This window comes from Meles meles, chromosome 5 (assembly GCF_922984935.1).
Source record: "Meles meles chromosome 5, mMelMel3.1 paternal haplotype, whole genome shotgun sequence".
NCBI lineage: Eukaryota > Metazoa > Chordata > Mammalia > Carnivora > Mustelidae > Meles > Meles meles.
This window is the reverse complement of record NC_060070.1, coordinates 126,835,342-126,852,791: the sequence shown is the minus strand read 5'-3', so window position 1 is coordinate 126,852,791 and position 17,450 is coordinate 126,835,342. Positions and strand designations below refer to the sequence as shown.

At 36.9% G+C, this 17,450-nt stretch overlaps 2 protein-coding genes across 9 annotated transcripts in view; one reads left to right on the top strand and one right to left on the bottom strand.

Annotated features, from left to right (window-relative positions):
- EXOC2 (exocyst complex component 2) overlaps nucleotides 1–17,045 on the top strand; it is a 297,739-nt gene extending 280,694 nt beyond the window's left edge. For 6 of the 8 annotated variants that reach the window (XM_046004920.1, XM_046004919.1, XM_046004921.1 and 3 more), the window contains 3 exons: nucleotides 11,349–11,410; nucleotides 13,771–13,830; nucleotides 15,374–17,044. In XM_046004920.1, the coding sequence (XP_045860876.1) occupies nucleotides 11,349–11,410; nucleotides 13,771–13,830; nucleotides 15,374–15,467 (216 nt within the window). In that variant the 3' untranslated portion in view covers nucleotides 15,468–17,044. Of the gene's footprint in view, nucleotides 1–11,348; nucleotides 11,411–13,770; nucleotides 13,831–15,373 lie in introns of all 8 variants that reach the window. The other 2 variants (XM_046004926.1, XM_046004927.1) reach the window with 1 other exon arrangement.
- Nucleotides 6,976–9,079, bottom strand: LOC123941591 (heat shock cognate 71 kDa protein-like). The gene has a single exon (XM_046004928.1). The coding sequence runs from the start codon at nucleotides 9,010–9,012 to the stop codon at nucleotides 7,072–7,074; it is 1,941 nt and encodes a 646-aa protein (XP_045860884.1). The 5' UTR covers nucleotides 9,013–9,079; the 3' UTR covers nucleotides 6,976–7,071.
- Nucleotides 17,046–17,450: the final 405 nt, after the last annotated feature.

Sequence of the window (17,450 nt, the reverse complement as noted above, 5' to 3'; positions counted from 1 at the left end):
CTCTTGTTTCTTTATTGATTTTCTGCTTGGATGATCTATTACCGAGAGTAACAGGATCCTCTGCTAGTAAATGTGCTCATATCAGTATGACTCTTTATCTTGACAATTGAGTTATATAGTTGGCTGCTCCCGCATTGGGGTATAAATATTTACAATTGTTAGATCTTCTTAGTGGATAGACCCTTTAAGAATGATGTAGTGTCCTTCTGTATCTCTGACTACAGTCTTTAGTTTAAAATCTAATTTATCTGATATAAAAATCACTACCCCAGCTTTCTTTTGAGGCCCATTGACATGAAAGATGCTTCTCCATCCCTTTACTTTCAATCTGGATGTATCTTTAGGTTCCAGATGGGTCTCGTGTAGACAGCATATAGATGGGTCCTGTCATTTTATCCAGTCTGCAACCCTGTGTCATTTTTATGGGAGCATTTAGGCCATTCATGTTGAGAGTGATTATTGAAAGATACATTTTTACTGACATCATGTTGCCTGTGAAGTCCTTGTTTCTGTAGATTGTCTCCATAAATTTCTGTTCTATGTCACTTCACTCTTGGGTTCTTTTTTCTTTTATAGAACCCCCCTTGATATTTCTTGTAGTGCCGGCTTGGTGGTCACATACTCTTTTGAACCTTGCTGGTCTTGGAAGCTCTTTATCTCACTATCCATTTTGAGTGTCAGCCTTGCTGGATAAAGTATTCTTGGCTACATGTTCTTCTCATTTAGTGCCCTGAATATGTCTCGCTAGTCCTATCTGCCTTGCGTCGTTTCTGTGGACAGGTGTGATGTTATTCCGTTGGATCTTCCTCTGTACGTAAGGAATCTCTTCCCTCAGCTGCCCTCAGGAGCTCTTGTCTAAAATTATGATTCATCAGTCTCACAGTCAAGTGCCTTGAGGTTTTCTAGATTCATTGATCTTGGGGTGATCTTTCTACGAAGCTCTAGGACACGAATGCTGGTTCCGCTGGGAAAATATTTATCAAGAATTTGTTCAACTCTATCTTCTAGTCTTCTTTCTTTCTCCACCCCCTCAGGGACCCCAATAATTCTGATGTTGGAATGTTTCGTGGCATCATTTATTTCCCTAATTCTGTTTTCATGGTTTCACCTCCTCCTGATTCTTTTTCTCTATCAGTTTGTCCTCTAGATCACTAATTCTGTTTTCTGCCTTGGTTACCCTAGCTGTTAGAGTAGTTAGATTAGATTGGATCTCATTGGTAGCATTTTTAACTTCTTCCCGGGTGGCTTTCACTTCTTCCCTGAGCGTTTCTATGTTGTCGCTAGTGGCTTTCTCCAACCTAGCCATTGCTTGAATAATTCTTACCCTGAATTCCCTTTCTGACATACGGTTTATGTCCATATCCCGTAGTTCTGAGGGAGAGTCTCTGAAATTTTCCTCTGTTGGGTGTTCCTCCTCCTAGTTCCTCCTCCTAGTCACTTTGGTGAGAGGTGGTTGAGGGGATGTGTAGCTGAATATATCATAAACTGTGATCCAGGCAAGGTGCACCCTGGAACACTTCTGAGCTGTCGGAAGTCACCACAGCATCACCTGCCTGTTTGGGTTTCCATGAGCAGTAGCCGTATGGTCCTTGGTTACTGATTAGCTGCAGCAACTGAGTGACTAATAAAAGGGAATACCTGTTCAGCCCAGCCTGACTTCAAAGGATCTGCCCAGCACAAATCTTGCCTGATCTCTTCCTTGGGTTTGGTGAGGAAGTTCTTAATGAGGTGTTGTATCGCCCTCATCGAAAGCGCCCAACTCACATCTCCATGCTTAATGTGTTAATGAAGTGCCAGACTGATTTTAAACTGACTGTTCCGGGACGCCTGGGTGGCTCAGTTGGTTAAGCAGCTGCCTTCAGCTCAGGTCATGATCCCAGCATCCTGGGATCGAGTCCCACATCGGGCTCCTTGCTCCGCAGGGAGCCTGCTTCTCCCTCTGCCACTCTGTCTGCCTGTGCTCACATTCTCTCTCTCTCTCTCTCTCTGACAAATAAAATAAAATTAAAAAATGTGGAATTTGTAAACTGACTGTTCCATTTTACTTTCTTAATAGCAATATATAAAGATTCCAGTTTCTCCACATCTTCACCAATACTTGTTACTATCAGTCTTACTGATACTAGCCATTTTAGTATGTGTGAAGTGCCATCTCATTCTTTGGGTTGTTTTTTACTTTTATGAAGCTATAGGTCAAGCACATACAAGTTTTTAATTTTGATGAAGTCTAATTTATCAATTTTTTTCTTTTGTTGCTTTTAAGTTTTTATTTTAATTCCAGTATAGTAACATGCAGTGTTACATTAGTTTCAGATGTACAATGCAGTGATTCAACACTTCCATACAATACCCCACAGCTCATGATGACAAGTGCACTCTTTAATCCCTATCACCTATTTAAACTTCCCTCAGCTCCTCCCCTCTAGTAACCAACAGTCTGTTCTCTCTACATAAGAGTCTATTTCTTGGTTTTTTTTTCTCTCTTTTATTGTCTTTGCTCCTTTGTTTTTTTCTTAAATTCCACATATGATTGAAATCCTATGGTATTTGTCTTTCTCTGACTTATTTCACTTTACGTAATACTCTCTAGATCTATCTGTCATTGCAGATGGCAAGATATCATTCATTTTTATGGCTAAATAATACTCCTGTGTGTGTGTGTGTGGGGGGGCATCTTTTTTATCTGTTATCAATTGATAGACACTTTGGCTACTTATATAATTTGGCTATTTTAAATAATGCCGCAAAAACATAGGGGTGCACTTATCCCTTTATTAGTATCTTTGTATTCTTTGGATAAATACCTAATAGTGCGATTGCTGGATCATAGAGTAGTTATATTTTTAACTTTTTGAAGAACCTCCACACTGCTTTCCGTATTCCCGCCATCATTGCAAGAGGGTTCCTTTTCTGTATCTGTTGTTTCTTGTGTTGTTGATTTTAGCTATTCTCGTGTGAGATGATATCTCGTTGTAAGGTTTTGATTTCTACTTCCCTGATGATGAGTGATGTTAAGTATGTTTTCATGTGCCTATTGCCCATATCTATGTCTTCTTTGGAAAAATGTTTATGTCTTTTGCCCATTTTTTAATTAGATTATTTGGTATGTGGCTGTTGAGTTGTATAAGTTCTTGTTGAGTTGTATAAGTTGTATAAGGTATAAGGAAATGGTCCACTTTTATTCTTTTGCATGTTTCTGTCCAGTTTTCTCAACACCATTTGTTGAAGAGACTTTTTCTCATTGGATATTCTTTTCTGCTTTGTTGAACATTAACTGACCATATAGATGTGGGTTTTTTCCTGGGTATTCTATTCTGTTCTATGGTCTATATTATCTGTTTTTATGCCAGTACCATACTGTTTTGACCACTATAGCTTTGTAATATAACTTGAAGTCCTGAATTGTGATGCCTCCAGCTTTTCTTCTTTTTAAGGATTGCTTTGACTATTTTAGGTATTTTTTGATTCCATACAAATCTTAGGATTGTTTGTTCTAGCTCTGTGAAAAATACTATTGGTATTTTGATAGGAATTGCATTAAATGTGAAGATTGCTTTGGATAGTATAAACGTTTCAACAATTTTTGTTCTCCTAATCCATGAGCATAGAGTGTATTTCCATTTCTTTGTGTCATCTTCAATTTCTTATGTCATTGTTTTATAGTTTTAGGAGTGTAGGTCTTTCATCTCTTTGGTTAAGATTATTCTTAGGTATCTTATTATTTTGGATGCAGTTGTAAATGGTATCAATTCCTTATTTTCTCTTTCTGCTGCTTCATTATCAGTATATAGAAATGCAACAGATTTATGTACCTTGATTTTGTACCCTGTCACTTTACTGAATTTGTGAGTTCTAGCAGTTTTGTGGTAAAATTTTTCAGGTTTTCTAAATATAGTATCGTATCATCTGCAAATGGTGAAATTTTTACACCTTCCTTATAGATTTAAATTACTTTTATTTCTTTGTGTTGTCTGATTGTTCTGGCTAGGACTTCCAGTAATATGTTGACCCATCCTTGTCTTGTTTCTGACCTTAGAGGAAAAGCTCTGAATTTTTTCCCCTTGATGGTGATGTTAGCTGTGGGTTTTTCATATATGGCTTTTATTATGTTGAGATATGTTCCTTGTAAACCTACTTTGTTGAGGGTTTTTATCATGAATGGAAATTGCACTTTGTCACTTGCTTTTTCTATATGTCTATATGTTCTTTTTCTATATGTCTATATGTTCTTTTTCTATATAGTTCTTATCCTTTCTCTTATTGACGTTATGTATCATGTTAATTATTTGCAAATACTGAACCACCCTGGCAACCCAGGAATAAATTTCACTTGATCATCATGAATGATTTTTTTAAGGTATTGTTGGATTCTATTTGCCAGTATTTTCTTGTGGACTTTTATGTGTGTTCATTGGAGATATTGGCCTGTAGTTCTCCTTAGTCATGTCTTTATCTTATGTTGGTTTAAAGGTAATGCTGACCTCATAAATGAATTTGGAAATATCCTTCCTTTTCTGTTTTTTTGGAATTGTCTGAGAAGAAAGGTATGAACTGTTCTTTAAATGTTTGGTAGAATTCATCTGTCAAGCCAAGTGGTACTGCTTTTTGGGAGTTGTTTCAGTTTTGGTAGTTTCTGCTTTTAGGAATTTATCCATTTGTTTAAGGTTGTCCAATTTGTTGGCATATAGTTTTTTCATATTATATTATAATTGTTTGTATTTCTGTGCTGTTGGTTATTTCTTGTTTCATTTGTGATGTTATTTATTTGAGTCCTTTCTCTTTTTTTGTCTATAAATCTGTTTTATTGATTTTTAAGAAAAAGAACCAGCTCCTGGTGTCATTGACCTATTCATTTTCTTTCTTTCTTTCTTTCTTTCTTTCTTTCTTTCTTTCTTTCTTTCTTTCTTTCTTTTTCCTTTTTTAGTTTCTATATCATTCATTTCTGCTCTAGTCTTTATTATTTACTTCCTTCTGCTGGTTTTAGGTTTTGTTTGTTATCCTTTTTCTAGTTCCTTTAGGGTAAATAGGTTGGTTTGTTTTTGTTTTGTTGTTGTTTTTGAGATTTTTCTTGCTTCTTGAGGTAGGCCTGTACTGCTGTATACTTCCCTCTTAGGACCACTTTTGCTGCATTCCAGAGATTTTGCCTCATTGTGTTTTCATTTTCATTTGTTTCTGTGTACTTTTTTTCCTACTTTGGTTTCCTGGTTGACCCATTCATTATCTAGTCGCATATTATTTAACCCCATATATTTGTGTTATTTCCATATTTTTTCTTGTGGTTGACTTCTAGTTTCATTATATTGTGGTAAGAAAAGATGCATCATAAGACTCTAGTCTTTCTGAATTTGTTGAGGCTTGTTTTGTGGGCTAATATATGATCTGTTCTGGAGAATGTTTTGTGTCTGCTGTTAAATCCATCTGGTCTAGTGTGTCATTCAAAGCCATTGTTTCCTTATTGATTTTCTGTTTAGATGGTCTGTCCATTGAGGTAAGTGGGGTGTTAGAATCCCCTACTATTACTGTATCATTATCAATAAGTTCTTTATGTTTGTTATTAACTGTTTTATGTATTTGGGTGTTCCCATGTTGGGTGCATAGATATATAGAATTATTATATCTTCTTGTCAGATTATCTTCTCTGTTATGATATAGTGTCCTTCTTTGTCTCTTGTTACAGTCTTTTTTAAAGTCTCTTTTTGTCCGAAATAAGTACTAGCTATTTTTTGACATCAGTATGCATGATAGATGTTTCTCCATGCCCTCACTTTCAATTTGCCAGTGTCTTTAGATCTAAAATGAGTCTCTTTTAGGCAGCATATAGATGGGTTATGCTTTTTCTTTATCCATTTTGTTACCCTGTGTCTTTTGATTGGAGCATTTAGTCCATTTATATTCAAAGTAATTATTGATAGATAGGTATTTATTGAGATTGTTTTGTTTTGTGGTTGTTTTTTTGAAGATTTTGTCTGACCCTTTCTTCTTTCTTTCATGGTTTGGTGGTTTTCTTTAGTGATGTAATTGGATTTATTTCTCTTTATTCTTTGCACTTTTATTAGTGATTTTTGGTTTGTGGTTACCAAGATGTTTTATATAACATCTTGTGCATATAGCAGTTTATACTGAGTTGATGGTTGTTCAAGTTTGAACCTATTCCTTACTCCTCCCCTCCCCACATTTTAGGCATATGGTGTCATATGTCACATCCTTTTTTTTTTTTATTTTTTAATGAGTTCATTGACTTGATTTTTTACAGAATTATTTATTTTTACTGCTTTTGTGTTTCCTACCTTCATACTGTCACTTTTGGTCCCTCCTTTCCATTCAGAATCTCCTTAACTATTTCTTGCATGGCTGGTTTAGTGGCTATGAACTCCTTCTGTTTTTCTTTGTCTGGGAAACTCCATATCTCTACTTCTATTCTGAATGATAGCCTTGCTGGATAGAATATTGTTGGGTGCAGATTTTTCCTATTTTGGACTTGGAATATATCATGCCACTGTCTTCTGGCCTGCCACATTTCTCTCTCTCTCTTTCTTTTAAGATTTTATTTATTAGAGAGAGAGAGAGCATGAGCAGAGGGAAGGGGCAGAGGCAGAGGGAGAAGCAGTCTCCCTGCAGAGCAGGGAGCCTAACATAGGCCTCGATCCCAGGACCCTGAGATCATGACCTGGGCAGAAGGCAGACAGTTAACTGCCTTCCCCACCCAAAGCCTGCCTCATTTCTGCTGAAAAATCCCCTGCTAGCCTTATGGAGTTTCCCTTGTATGTTACTGTCTTCTTTTGTCTTGATGCTTTTAAATGTTTTTTTCTTTTTTTTCTTTTTTTTTTGGTGCCAATTTTAAATACAGTTTTATTTAAGACATTGCATTTTCCACTTAACAATACAGTGCTTATAAAGTGCAATGTTTATTTCCTTTCCCTGTGCACATATTCCATATTCAAGTATCAAGAATGCCCAAGTTTTTTTGCTGTAGCAGCTCAACGTTACAACTGCCATGGAATTTGCTACAAATTTGGGTCCTTTGAATATTGTGTGTGGAACAATGCTCAACCTATTTATTCTCAGGTTGGTTTAGTCAACCTCTTCAATGGTGGGCCCAGAGGAGGCACCACCAGAGGGAGGAGCTCCACCACCAGGGAAGCCTCCAGGCATTCCTCCTGACATGCCTCCTGCACTCTGGTACAGCTTGGTGATGATGGGGTTGCAGACTTTCTCCAGCTCTTTCTGCTGGTGTTCAAATTCTTCCTTCTCTGCAGTCTGGTTCTTATCAAGCCAGTTGATGATTTCATTGCACTTGTCAAGAATCTTCTGTTTGTCTTCATCATTTATCTTGCCCTGAAGTTTTTCATCTTCAACAGTTGCTTTCATGTTGAATGCATAAGACTCAAGTGAATTCTTGGAAGACACCTTGTCCCGCTGTTTCTCATCTTCAGCTTTGTACTTCTCAGCTTCCTGGACCATGCGCTCAATATCTTCCTTGCTCAAGCGGCCCTTGTCATTAGTGATGGTAATCTTGTTCTCTTTTCCTGTGCTCTTATCCACAGCAGAGACATTGAGGATACCATTAGCATCAATATCAAAAGTGACCTCAATCTGAGGGACACCACGAGGGGCAGGAGGTATGCCTGTGAGTTCAAACTTTCCAAGTAGGTTGTTGTCCTTGGTCATGGCACGCTCACCTTCATACACCTGAATAAGCACACCAGGCTGGTTGTCGGAGTACGTAGTGAAGGTCTGTGTCTGTTTGGTAGGAATGGTAGTATTACGCTTGATGAAAACAGTCATGACTCCTCCAGCAGTTTCAATGCCAAGAGAAAGTGGAGTGACATCCAACAGCAGCAAATCTTGAACATTTTCAGATTTGTCTCCAGAAAGGATGGCTGCCTGGACAGCTGCACCATAAGCAACAGCCTCATCAGGATTGATGCTCTTATTCAGTTCTTTTCCATTGAAGAAATCTTGGAGAAGTTTCTGAATCTTGGGGATACGTGTAGAACCACCCACCAGGACAATATCGTGGATCTGAGACTTGTCTAACTTGGCATCCCGAAGGGCTTTCTCTACAGGGTCCAGGGTGCCACAGAACAGGTCAGCATTTAATTCTTCAAACTGGGCACGAGTGATAGAGGTATAGAAGTCGATTCCTTCATACAGAGAATCAATCTCAATACTGGCCTGGGTGCTGGAAGAAAGTGTACGCTTAGCACGTTCACAAGCAGTACGGAGACGACGAACTGCCCTCTTGTTTTCACTGATATCTTTCTTATGTTTGCGCTTGAACTCTGCAATAAAATGGTTGACCATTCGGTTGTCAAAGTCTTCTCCACCTAAGTGGGTGTCTCCAGCTGTGGACTTCACCTCAAAGATACCATCTTCAATAGTAAGGATTGACACATCAAAAGTGCCACCTCCTAAGTCAAAGATCAGCACATTCCTTTCAGCTCCAACTTTTTTGTCTAAGCCATAAGCAATAGCAGCAGCAGTTGGCTCATTGATGATTCGAAGTACATTGAGACCAGCAATAGTTCCAGCATCTTTGGTGGCCTGACGCTGAGAATCATTGAAGTATGCAGGTACTGTGACAACTGCATTGGTAACCGTCTTCCCCAGATAAGCCTCTGCGATTTCCTTCATTTTCGTCAAAACCATTGAAGACACCTCCTCTGGATAAAAGCTTTTTGTCTCTCCCTTGTATTCTACTTGGACCTTGGGCCTACCAGCATCATTCACCACCATGAAAGGCCAGTGCTTCATATCAGACTGGACAACAGCATCATCAAATCTCCGTCCAATCAGGCGTTTGGCATCAAAAACTGTGTTGGTGGGGTTCATCGCGACTTGGTTCTTCGCAGCATCACCAATCAATCGTTCGGTGTCCGTGAAGGCGACATAACTTGGGGTGGTACAGTTTCCCTGATCATTGGCAATTATTTCCACTTTCCCGTGCTGGAAGACACCCACGCAGGAGTAGGTGGTGCCAAGATCAATGCCAACTGCAGGTCCCTTAGACATGGTTGCTTCTGTGTGTGCCTGGCAGGGGTGGAGAACAACAAAGCAACCCAAAGATCTAGCCCCGCGTTCAATCTAAATGTTTTTTTCTTTATCACTATATTTTGCCAATTTAATTGCAGCATATCTTGGCATGGTCTGCTTTTGTTGATTTTGTTGATTTTGTTTTGGGTTGTCTGTGCTTTCTGGATCCGGATATCTGTTCCCTTCCCCAGATTAGGGAAGTTTTCAGCTACTATGTCTTCAAATAAATTTTCTGCTCCCTTTTGTCTCTGTCTTCTTCTTGGTCTCATTCTCATATAATATACAAATGTTACTACGTTTGATGACATCTCTGAGTTCCTAAGTCTATTCTCATTTTGCATAATTCCCTTCCTCTTTTTGTTCAGCTTGATTACTTTCCATTACTCTGTCTTCTAGGTCATTAATTCTTCTGCTTCTTCCAAACTACTGTGCATTCCATCAGGCATGTTTCTAATCTTGTCTATTGCAGGATTTGTTTTCCTCATATGAGCTAGTCTTGTCTCTTACCCTTCTCTGTAACTGTAGCTCCTTCCCCACTGAAGCAGCCATGATGTATCTCCAAAAACACATCTAATTGGTTCTTTTTTATCTTTCAGTGCAGGCTTTTCCCTACCTTTAGTTGTAGAGTTTGTTCTGCCAGTCATTAGGCTAATTTCTGGGATGTTTAGGATGATCTGATAGTTAATGTAGTTGCCATGTGATGAGGTAAGCCTAGGGTACTCCTACTCTGCTGCCATCTTCCAACTCCCACTAATCTTTAACACTCCAGGCTTTAGTTGTAAGAGCTCATGAAATTTGGGCCCTCTTACTTTCCAAGCCAATTGCTATGGAGATTTATTTTCCCTGTACACTCCCCTGTGTGCTAGCCTGTTTCTCTTCTTTCTCTGTGGCCATGGTGACCACAATCTGTCTCCCAAACCACATCTCCATACTTCCTACCTTCTTCAATGTGGTCTCGTCTCTATTTTTGGAGTTTGTTCTGCCAGTCTTCAGATCAATTTCTTTTTTTTTTTAATATTATTTATTTATTTATTTGACACAGAGAGAGGTCACAAGTAGGCAGAGAAGCAGGCAGAGAGAGAGGGAGAAACAGGCTCCCCACCGAGCAGAGAGCCTGATGTGGGGCTCGATCCCAGGACCCTGAGATCATGACCTGAGCCGAAGGCAGAGGCTTAAACCACTGAGCCTAGGTGCCCCTTCAGATCAATTTCTTGAGTATTTAGGATGATTTAATAGTTGCCTAGTTGTATTCATGGAATAAGGTGAACCTAGGGTTCTCCTACTCTGCTGCCATCTTACTCTCCTTCTTTTTTGTTTATACTTTTGATGTCTAAGAAGGCTTGCTTAGCCTAACATCACAAAGATTTACTATTGTTTTCTTCTATGTATTTCATAGTTTTATCCCTTACATTTATGTCTATCATCCATTTTGAGTTTGTTTTTGTGTTAAGGAAGGGATCCAAGTACAGTCTTTTTCATTTGGAAATCCAGTTGTCCCAGCACATTTGTTGAAGAAATTGTTCTCTCCCCCATTGAATGGTCTCAGCACCCTTGTCAAAATCTATTGATTGTAAGATTTATTTCTGGACACTCAGTTCTGTTCTACTATTCAGTTTCTGTCCAATTAGCAGTGCCACACTATCTTAATTATTTTAGATTTATAAAAATTTCTGATATCAGAAAGCATTTATCTGTGTTATTCTTTTTCAGATGGTTTTGTCTGTTTGGATCAACTTGTCAATTTTTATAAAAAACAGTCACCAAAGAAACTAAAGCCAGCTGTGATTTTAATAGACATTGTATTAAATCTGGAGAACTTTATTTTAACCTTTTAGAATAAAGTCAGTATGCCCAAAAGGGCATAGGTATAAGGAAGTAAGCCAGTGCATTTTCTTAAATTTGTTGTGTGGACAATAATCCAGGGACAGTGTTTCAAATTTTGGTTCTTCTCACAAGCAAACTAAAGGAAAAAATTACTGGTTAGGTAGTAAATATAGCTTTCTGGAAAATCCTTCCATAGGTTGAACCTTTTTATAACAAGATATTTGACTCCCTGCCTTCACATAGTCACACTTGACTCTAAGTTAATTTTCAGTAAAAGAGTATTTTGTCGTAGCTGTTTTATTTGGAGTGTTTTAGAAAGTCTGTTCATAATTAATAGTCACCATGACAGGTGAAGGATAGCTACATGCCAGTGGTAATCTGTCAACCCTATCCCTGGAGTAAGCAGGCTAGAGACTGTCCGTTCATCACTTGTTTCAATTTAATAATTGATGCAGTTCCCTATGGTCACATTGTCTTTTTCTTATGTTTAGGCACGCCTTGAAATCTGTGCTTTGAGGGATACTGTTGCTGTTCACCTGACGCCTGAAAGCAAGTGAGATGCTAAATGTTTTTGTTCTGAGTGCTTCATTAAAATACAATTATACACAACTAATGAATTGTTGAATAATACATCAGAAACTTATGAGGTACTATATGCTGGCTAACTGAACATAAAAAAAATAAAATAAAGCTTATTAGTCTATTAAATCCTTTGTAAGGATTAACTGATCAAACTGAACGCTCATGATTGTGATGTGATAGTTTATATTTGATTAATTTTTTAGCTAAAAAGCATAAAAAGTCAAAGATTCCTAATACTGGTTCTTTGTGGCATAATATAAAGAAAAAAAGACAATATGATTTTATGTTTTTCATTCAGTAAGATAAATCTTAATGTCATAAATGATATATCGGAGCATTACATACTTCTTGAAAAAAGGAGAAGAGAGATTGAGTCTTAATCTATTCATAGCAGACTCTGAGGGACAGTTTAAGCATTGTAAATATCAGCATAAGAGGAAGCCTTGTGGTTTCTCTACAAAATTTTGTAGTGGAAATTTGATGATAATTTTTAGCTGTTTTGAATGAAAGTCAGGATTTCCCATCATCAAAATATCGGTAGGTGAACTAAAATATCACTGTCTACTTACCTATACAGAATTGTTACTCCATTGTCAAGTACCTAGGAAATACTCGGTTATATTGCTAATGTGCCTGGTAATCCAAGTAGCATACAAGTAAAATGTTTAAGGACACTTTGATATACTTACTCATTTCCATCTTTCGATGACATGGCTTATGCCATCAATTTCACTGTGTTTATTACAACTGAAAAGACTTCTAATTTTTCTCCTAACGAATGAAGTTAGAGTCTTATTCCTGTTCATGATGGCTGACAAGAAGCCATTTCTAGATGGTTCCCGTGTTATTTAGTCACACCTCTCCCATGCTTAATTTTTCTATGTAAAATATTAAGTAATGGATGATAGAGGGCATTCCACTTAGTCCATAACTTATATGGGTGCATGCTTTGTGTAAGTACCTGGGTATTTATTCCTATTAATTTAAACTTTCAGAGCCTAAGTTCCTCATCCATGAAAGAAAGATAATAAATACTCTCTAGGCAAAGTTTTGGGGGAAGTAAATTAAAAAATATGCCAAGTCTCCTTCTAAACTATTGGCGTACTACAAATAATCAGTGATATCATCTTCATGATCATCATTGTTGTCATAGTATAAAAATAAAGAATAATAGAATTAGATTTCTTTTGATTAATTGAAAAGAGGTTTAAGATGATAGTGGAGATAACAGCAAAGACTCTGCTCTATCAGAAAAGAAGAAAGTCGATTTCATATTGGAAAGGAAGCTAAGTGTGCCCACAGGCTATAACCTGTCCTTTGTCCTAACTGGGAACAACTAAAGCTTTCCATTATCAGTTTTTTTAATCCATTTGGGACTTTGTAGTCTATTTTTGCTGTGATATTTGCCCCTTGTTTGAGAAACAGTGACTAAAAGTATGTTTGCTAGTATACTGATGAGGATCCATTTTTATAATACAAAATCAAAGACTACCTTAAAGTCAAGAATAATTACATTTATTTCTATACCCTTAGACAACAAATTATAAAAGAAGAAGAGAAGTTAAAAATTATACCTTAGTGACCGTATAAGTTAATGCCAAATAATTTCCCCTAAAAGACTTTTTATTTGATTCAGTAGCTTCTCTGGTGCTTTCTTCTTTAAAAAAGTTAAGCATACCAAATTGGTGGGCTTTTTAAATTCACACCTTTTTAGGTTTTCATGAAAAGAAAGTATGTTAAATTAAAATCAGTCAGTCAATCTCCACTTATCCTACAGATTTTAAATATACTAATAACTAAATCCTATATTTATATTTATATTTAATTAATATAAGATATTGGCTGTAAATCAGGCCCTGTATATGTCAATACTATAAATGTCCCCATTTATTTAATGATCATTAAAATCATACCTATTTCTACTTCATTCCTTCCTTTCTTACCAGTTGCTATAATAGTTCAGTTTTGTTTTGAAAAGACTTTTTAAAAATTAAACATGGCCACATGAAGCTATCATGTACCATGAGTAGCATCCTTTTGTCAAAATCATTCTCTCTTTTAACTTTTCAAGTTCTGTTTCATTTCCTAGTTGAGTTTTTTCTGACCCTACTCCTACAAGGCCTTCATCTGGGAACTGTACCCTGTATCCTCACTTTTACTTTTACTTTTTCTATTGTTTTTCACTTTTACTTTGTCTCATATTTCTACGTGCTTCGTGCCTTATACTGGTTTCTTTATATTTAAGATATGCTTAAGAATTTTTAATGATGCTCTTCATTCCCCTTAGAAATACAAAATGTTTAATTTAAATGTTGCTTGTCTGTGTACCAGGTCTAGTTTTAAACAGGCTTTGGAAGCCCTGCCTCAGCTTTCAAGTGGAGCAGATAAAAAGTAAGTTCTGTATGCTGTTTTCAAGGTTTTGTTACCTAAAAGTACCTAAAAGTACTTTTTGAATAGATGATGATTTTGACTTAAGGAAAAGCACTACTTAATAGCCCTTTATAGTATGCATTATGTTGGCTGTACCTGGCTTGTCTCCAAAGTGACAGAATAAGGTAAAACCTTTTCTCTAAGTTTATGGCAGTTTAGAAATTAGTTCTTTTCTTGTTTTAAGTGGCTAATACAGAAAACATTTTAAGAAAGTTATTTTTACTCCATAAACTATGTTATTGTCCTACATTTTTAAGAAGGTAATACTAAGAGAAATATAAAAAGCCAGTAAAATGCAGGACTTGATGATTTTTTCCTTTGAGTAGGCCAGCAATGTACATTTTCCTTTATAAATGTAAAGTCATAAAAAAGTAAATTTGTACACATGACATAATGAAATTGTTTATGTTTCACTAACACTGTGTTAATGGTCTTGACCAGAATTTAAACTCTGCTACTCATAAAACAGGAAATTCTGACCTGAGACAAAATGCAGGCCAGGCAAATTTCACAAATGCTCAACCTACCCTCAACTGAGGTAGTGGAAACATTGTAGGTCTTTGCTTCTTCACTAACCATAACTGAAGTCCAGCTCCCTTTGCATTTGGCTGCTTAGTCTACAGACATGAAAACCATGGTATAGGCTCTGTGATTTTGCACAGGTGAGTGTTATGAAAACTCAGAGGTCAGAGAGAACACGTGAGGCTGGGAAAATATCACATGGAGTTGGTGTTCTAATTTTGAGCATTGTTAAACCCATGAAATAATCTTTTGACTCCAGTATCATTAAGCCCACTTCTTTGCTTCATCTGAAACAGATGAACTCTAAGCTCTAAAATTACACATCAAACCAGTTAAAGAAAACAGTTGAGTTATTAAGTACTAGTATAATTTGCCCACTGAGTTAGAACTGACCTTGATTCTTCTGGTTCTTAATTCACCACTTCAGTTTACCTCTCTCCCAATATTTGTTCAAAACAAAAATGCAAAGTAGGAGGAGCTAGACAATAAACCGGTAGCTACCTATGAGTGAGAGAAAGGAGAAAGGTGGCCACAAAGGGGCAGCACAAGAGGATTTGGAGGGTGATAGAACTAGTCTGTGTCCTGATTATGGCTGTTATTAGGTTGCTAATATGTGTTTATCAGTATTCATAGAGCTGTATGCCAAAAAGAGTACATTTTAGTATTTTTTAAATTTTTAAAAAGTGAATGTAAAAAAGTACAAGCCCAAGCATTAATATATTTTAGGAAAAAATCTAATTACCCTAGGGAGAGGAGATGGGGGGAGATTTTTATATATAAATATAGATATGTATGTAAATACATAATCCTTTTGACTAGCTTCTTTGACTAATTTACTTCTGTTATTGAGTTAAGAATCAATAAGTAAATAACTTCAATAAGCAGAAGCTCAAGCTGAGCAGTTGGCTCCCCTGCATGTTTTCTTATGTTGCTAGGCAACCTTCACTCTGCCTGGTTGTAAAATAGATTCTCCTCCCTACAGGTTACTGGAAGAGCTGCTGAACAAGTTCAAGAGTAGCATGCACTTGCAGCTCACCTGTTTCCAAGCTGCTTCTTCAACTATGATGAAAACATAAATACCACCCCCAAAAAAGGGCATTCGAAAGATAACAAGTAATAATTGTTACCACTTTATTAAGTGCCCTAAAGGTATTAGCATACAAAGCATTAAGTTTGTACTCTTTCTCTTTTCCCCAAATTGGCAGCTTAGAAAGATGTTTGTATGTTTTATTTCAACTAAAATGACCTTGTTTGAAATGCCCAAGCAATAACTTGTTTCGTCATTTTTATTACATTGGGCTCTATATGTCTTAAAATACCTTTAAATCTATATATTCTTAGCTAGGTGTTGCCTGATGAATGCTGTAAGGAGAGCTACTTTTACAGGGAGTGCTTTGAGATGGCATGTGATGTAACTAAGGCATTCTTCAGTGTCTCATATACTAGACTTTTATTGTCTGCAGCTTCCAAGACACATGGAGAGATTGGTAAGAAGATTTGGAAAGTTATATTTAGACATCTTTGGAACTTTAACTGTCCTAAACTGTACATCTTTACTTAAAAACTTTATTTCATACAAATACCTCTAACTCTCCTAATTCAAGTGGAATTTTAGAGAATTTGCAGCTTGCCTAAGAAAATGTATTTGGTGTAAATTATTAGTGGTCCAGATGTCCATGAGGTAACTTTGTGTCTTGCTGCCTCGTTTTTATTTCTCACTGAACTAATAAACAGTAAGCACCTTTCAGTGTAGCTTTTCTTTGTCCCACTCACTCTTAAAGTGTTTTTTCATGTCAATGCATTGCCTGTCCCTTAGGATACATTTGTTACTGTGGTAGAGCTTAGATACCCCAATAGATGCTGGTGGAAATAGCTGCAGTCTTCACTGCCTCTTACAGGCTCCCTGGTGATAGCTGGCACTCCTGCCCACCTCTGTTCACTCCTTCCCCTCCAGCAATGTCTTTTCTCTCCACTTCTCCTTACCATTTGAAGTATCTTGCCCAGTAGCTAAAAGAACATTGCTCTGGCATAGTCTGTGTTTTCTGAAGATGCAGACACTCCTCTGTTACCGGGCAGTAGGAACTGCTGATGAACCTCGTGCCATTTGTCCTACATTCGCTGCTGACTTCGTTTACCAGAATAGGCGCAGGGCACTGTGACTTCTTTCAAAGGCAGCTTTCCCTACCTAATTTTACCATACCGTTTGCTCAGAAAACTGAGTAATTCTCTTATCCATTGGCTGTGTGTTAGGTTTCTCAAATTTTTCTATGGGTGTCACAGAATCCCTTGTTAAGGCTGAAATTAATATTTTTACTAATACAAGTAATTTTAGAGTATAGATCGCCAGATACAGTATCTATTATTTAGAATAAGTCAGTGTTGTTATGTTTATTCATTTGGTGTATGGGGGAAATCATAATAACTGGAAGTGGAAGTTTAATTTTTACAAATGTGCTTGATAAAGCTTATTAAGTAATATACAGAACATTGTCTCTCCTAAGCATGTTAACTATTGCACCTAAAATGATGATGAACTAAATTACAAATCTACAGTCCTGGATGTTTGTATTATTTTAAATATCTACTACAGAGCATTCGTCCAATAAAGAATGTGTCTTTAATACAAGATGTAAATTAGTTGTCATTTTTTCCCCAAGCGTCTTTATTTCTACATTTTCATTAGCTATATAATTTTTTATGTCTAGTTTTAATGTGCAAAATAAATACTTAAATTCTAGTTTACCTTATATTTGTCTAATCATTGTCAGAAAGCATTTATGAGCTGTTCTGCTAATTCTCTACTTGTTGGGGGCTTACCATATGCTAGGCATTATACCAGATTACCTCATTAACCTCCCAATAGCCTTGTGACAACCTTATGAGCTAGAAGGTATTATGTCCATTTCACAGATGAGGAAGTCAGGGCTTAAGAAAGAGGTTAGTGACTTTTAAGACCACCAGGGCAGGATGTGTGACTGAGAGTTGTCTGGCTTCATCACTCCTTAAATTACCCATGGCAGTTCTTCCTCCTAGCTAAACATGCTTTCTGCTGTCCCTCC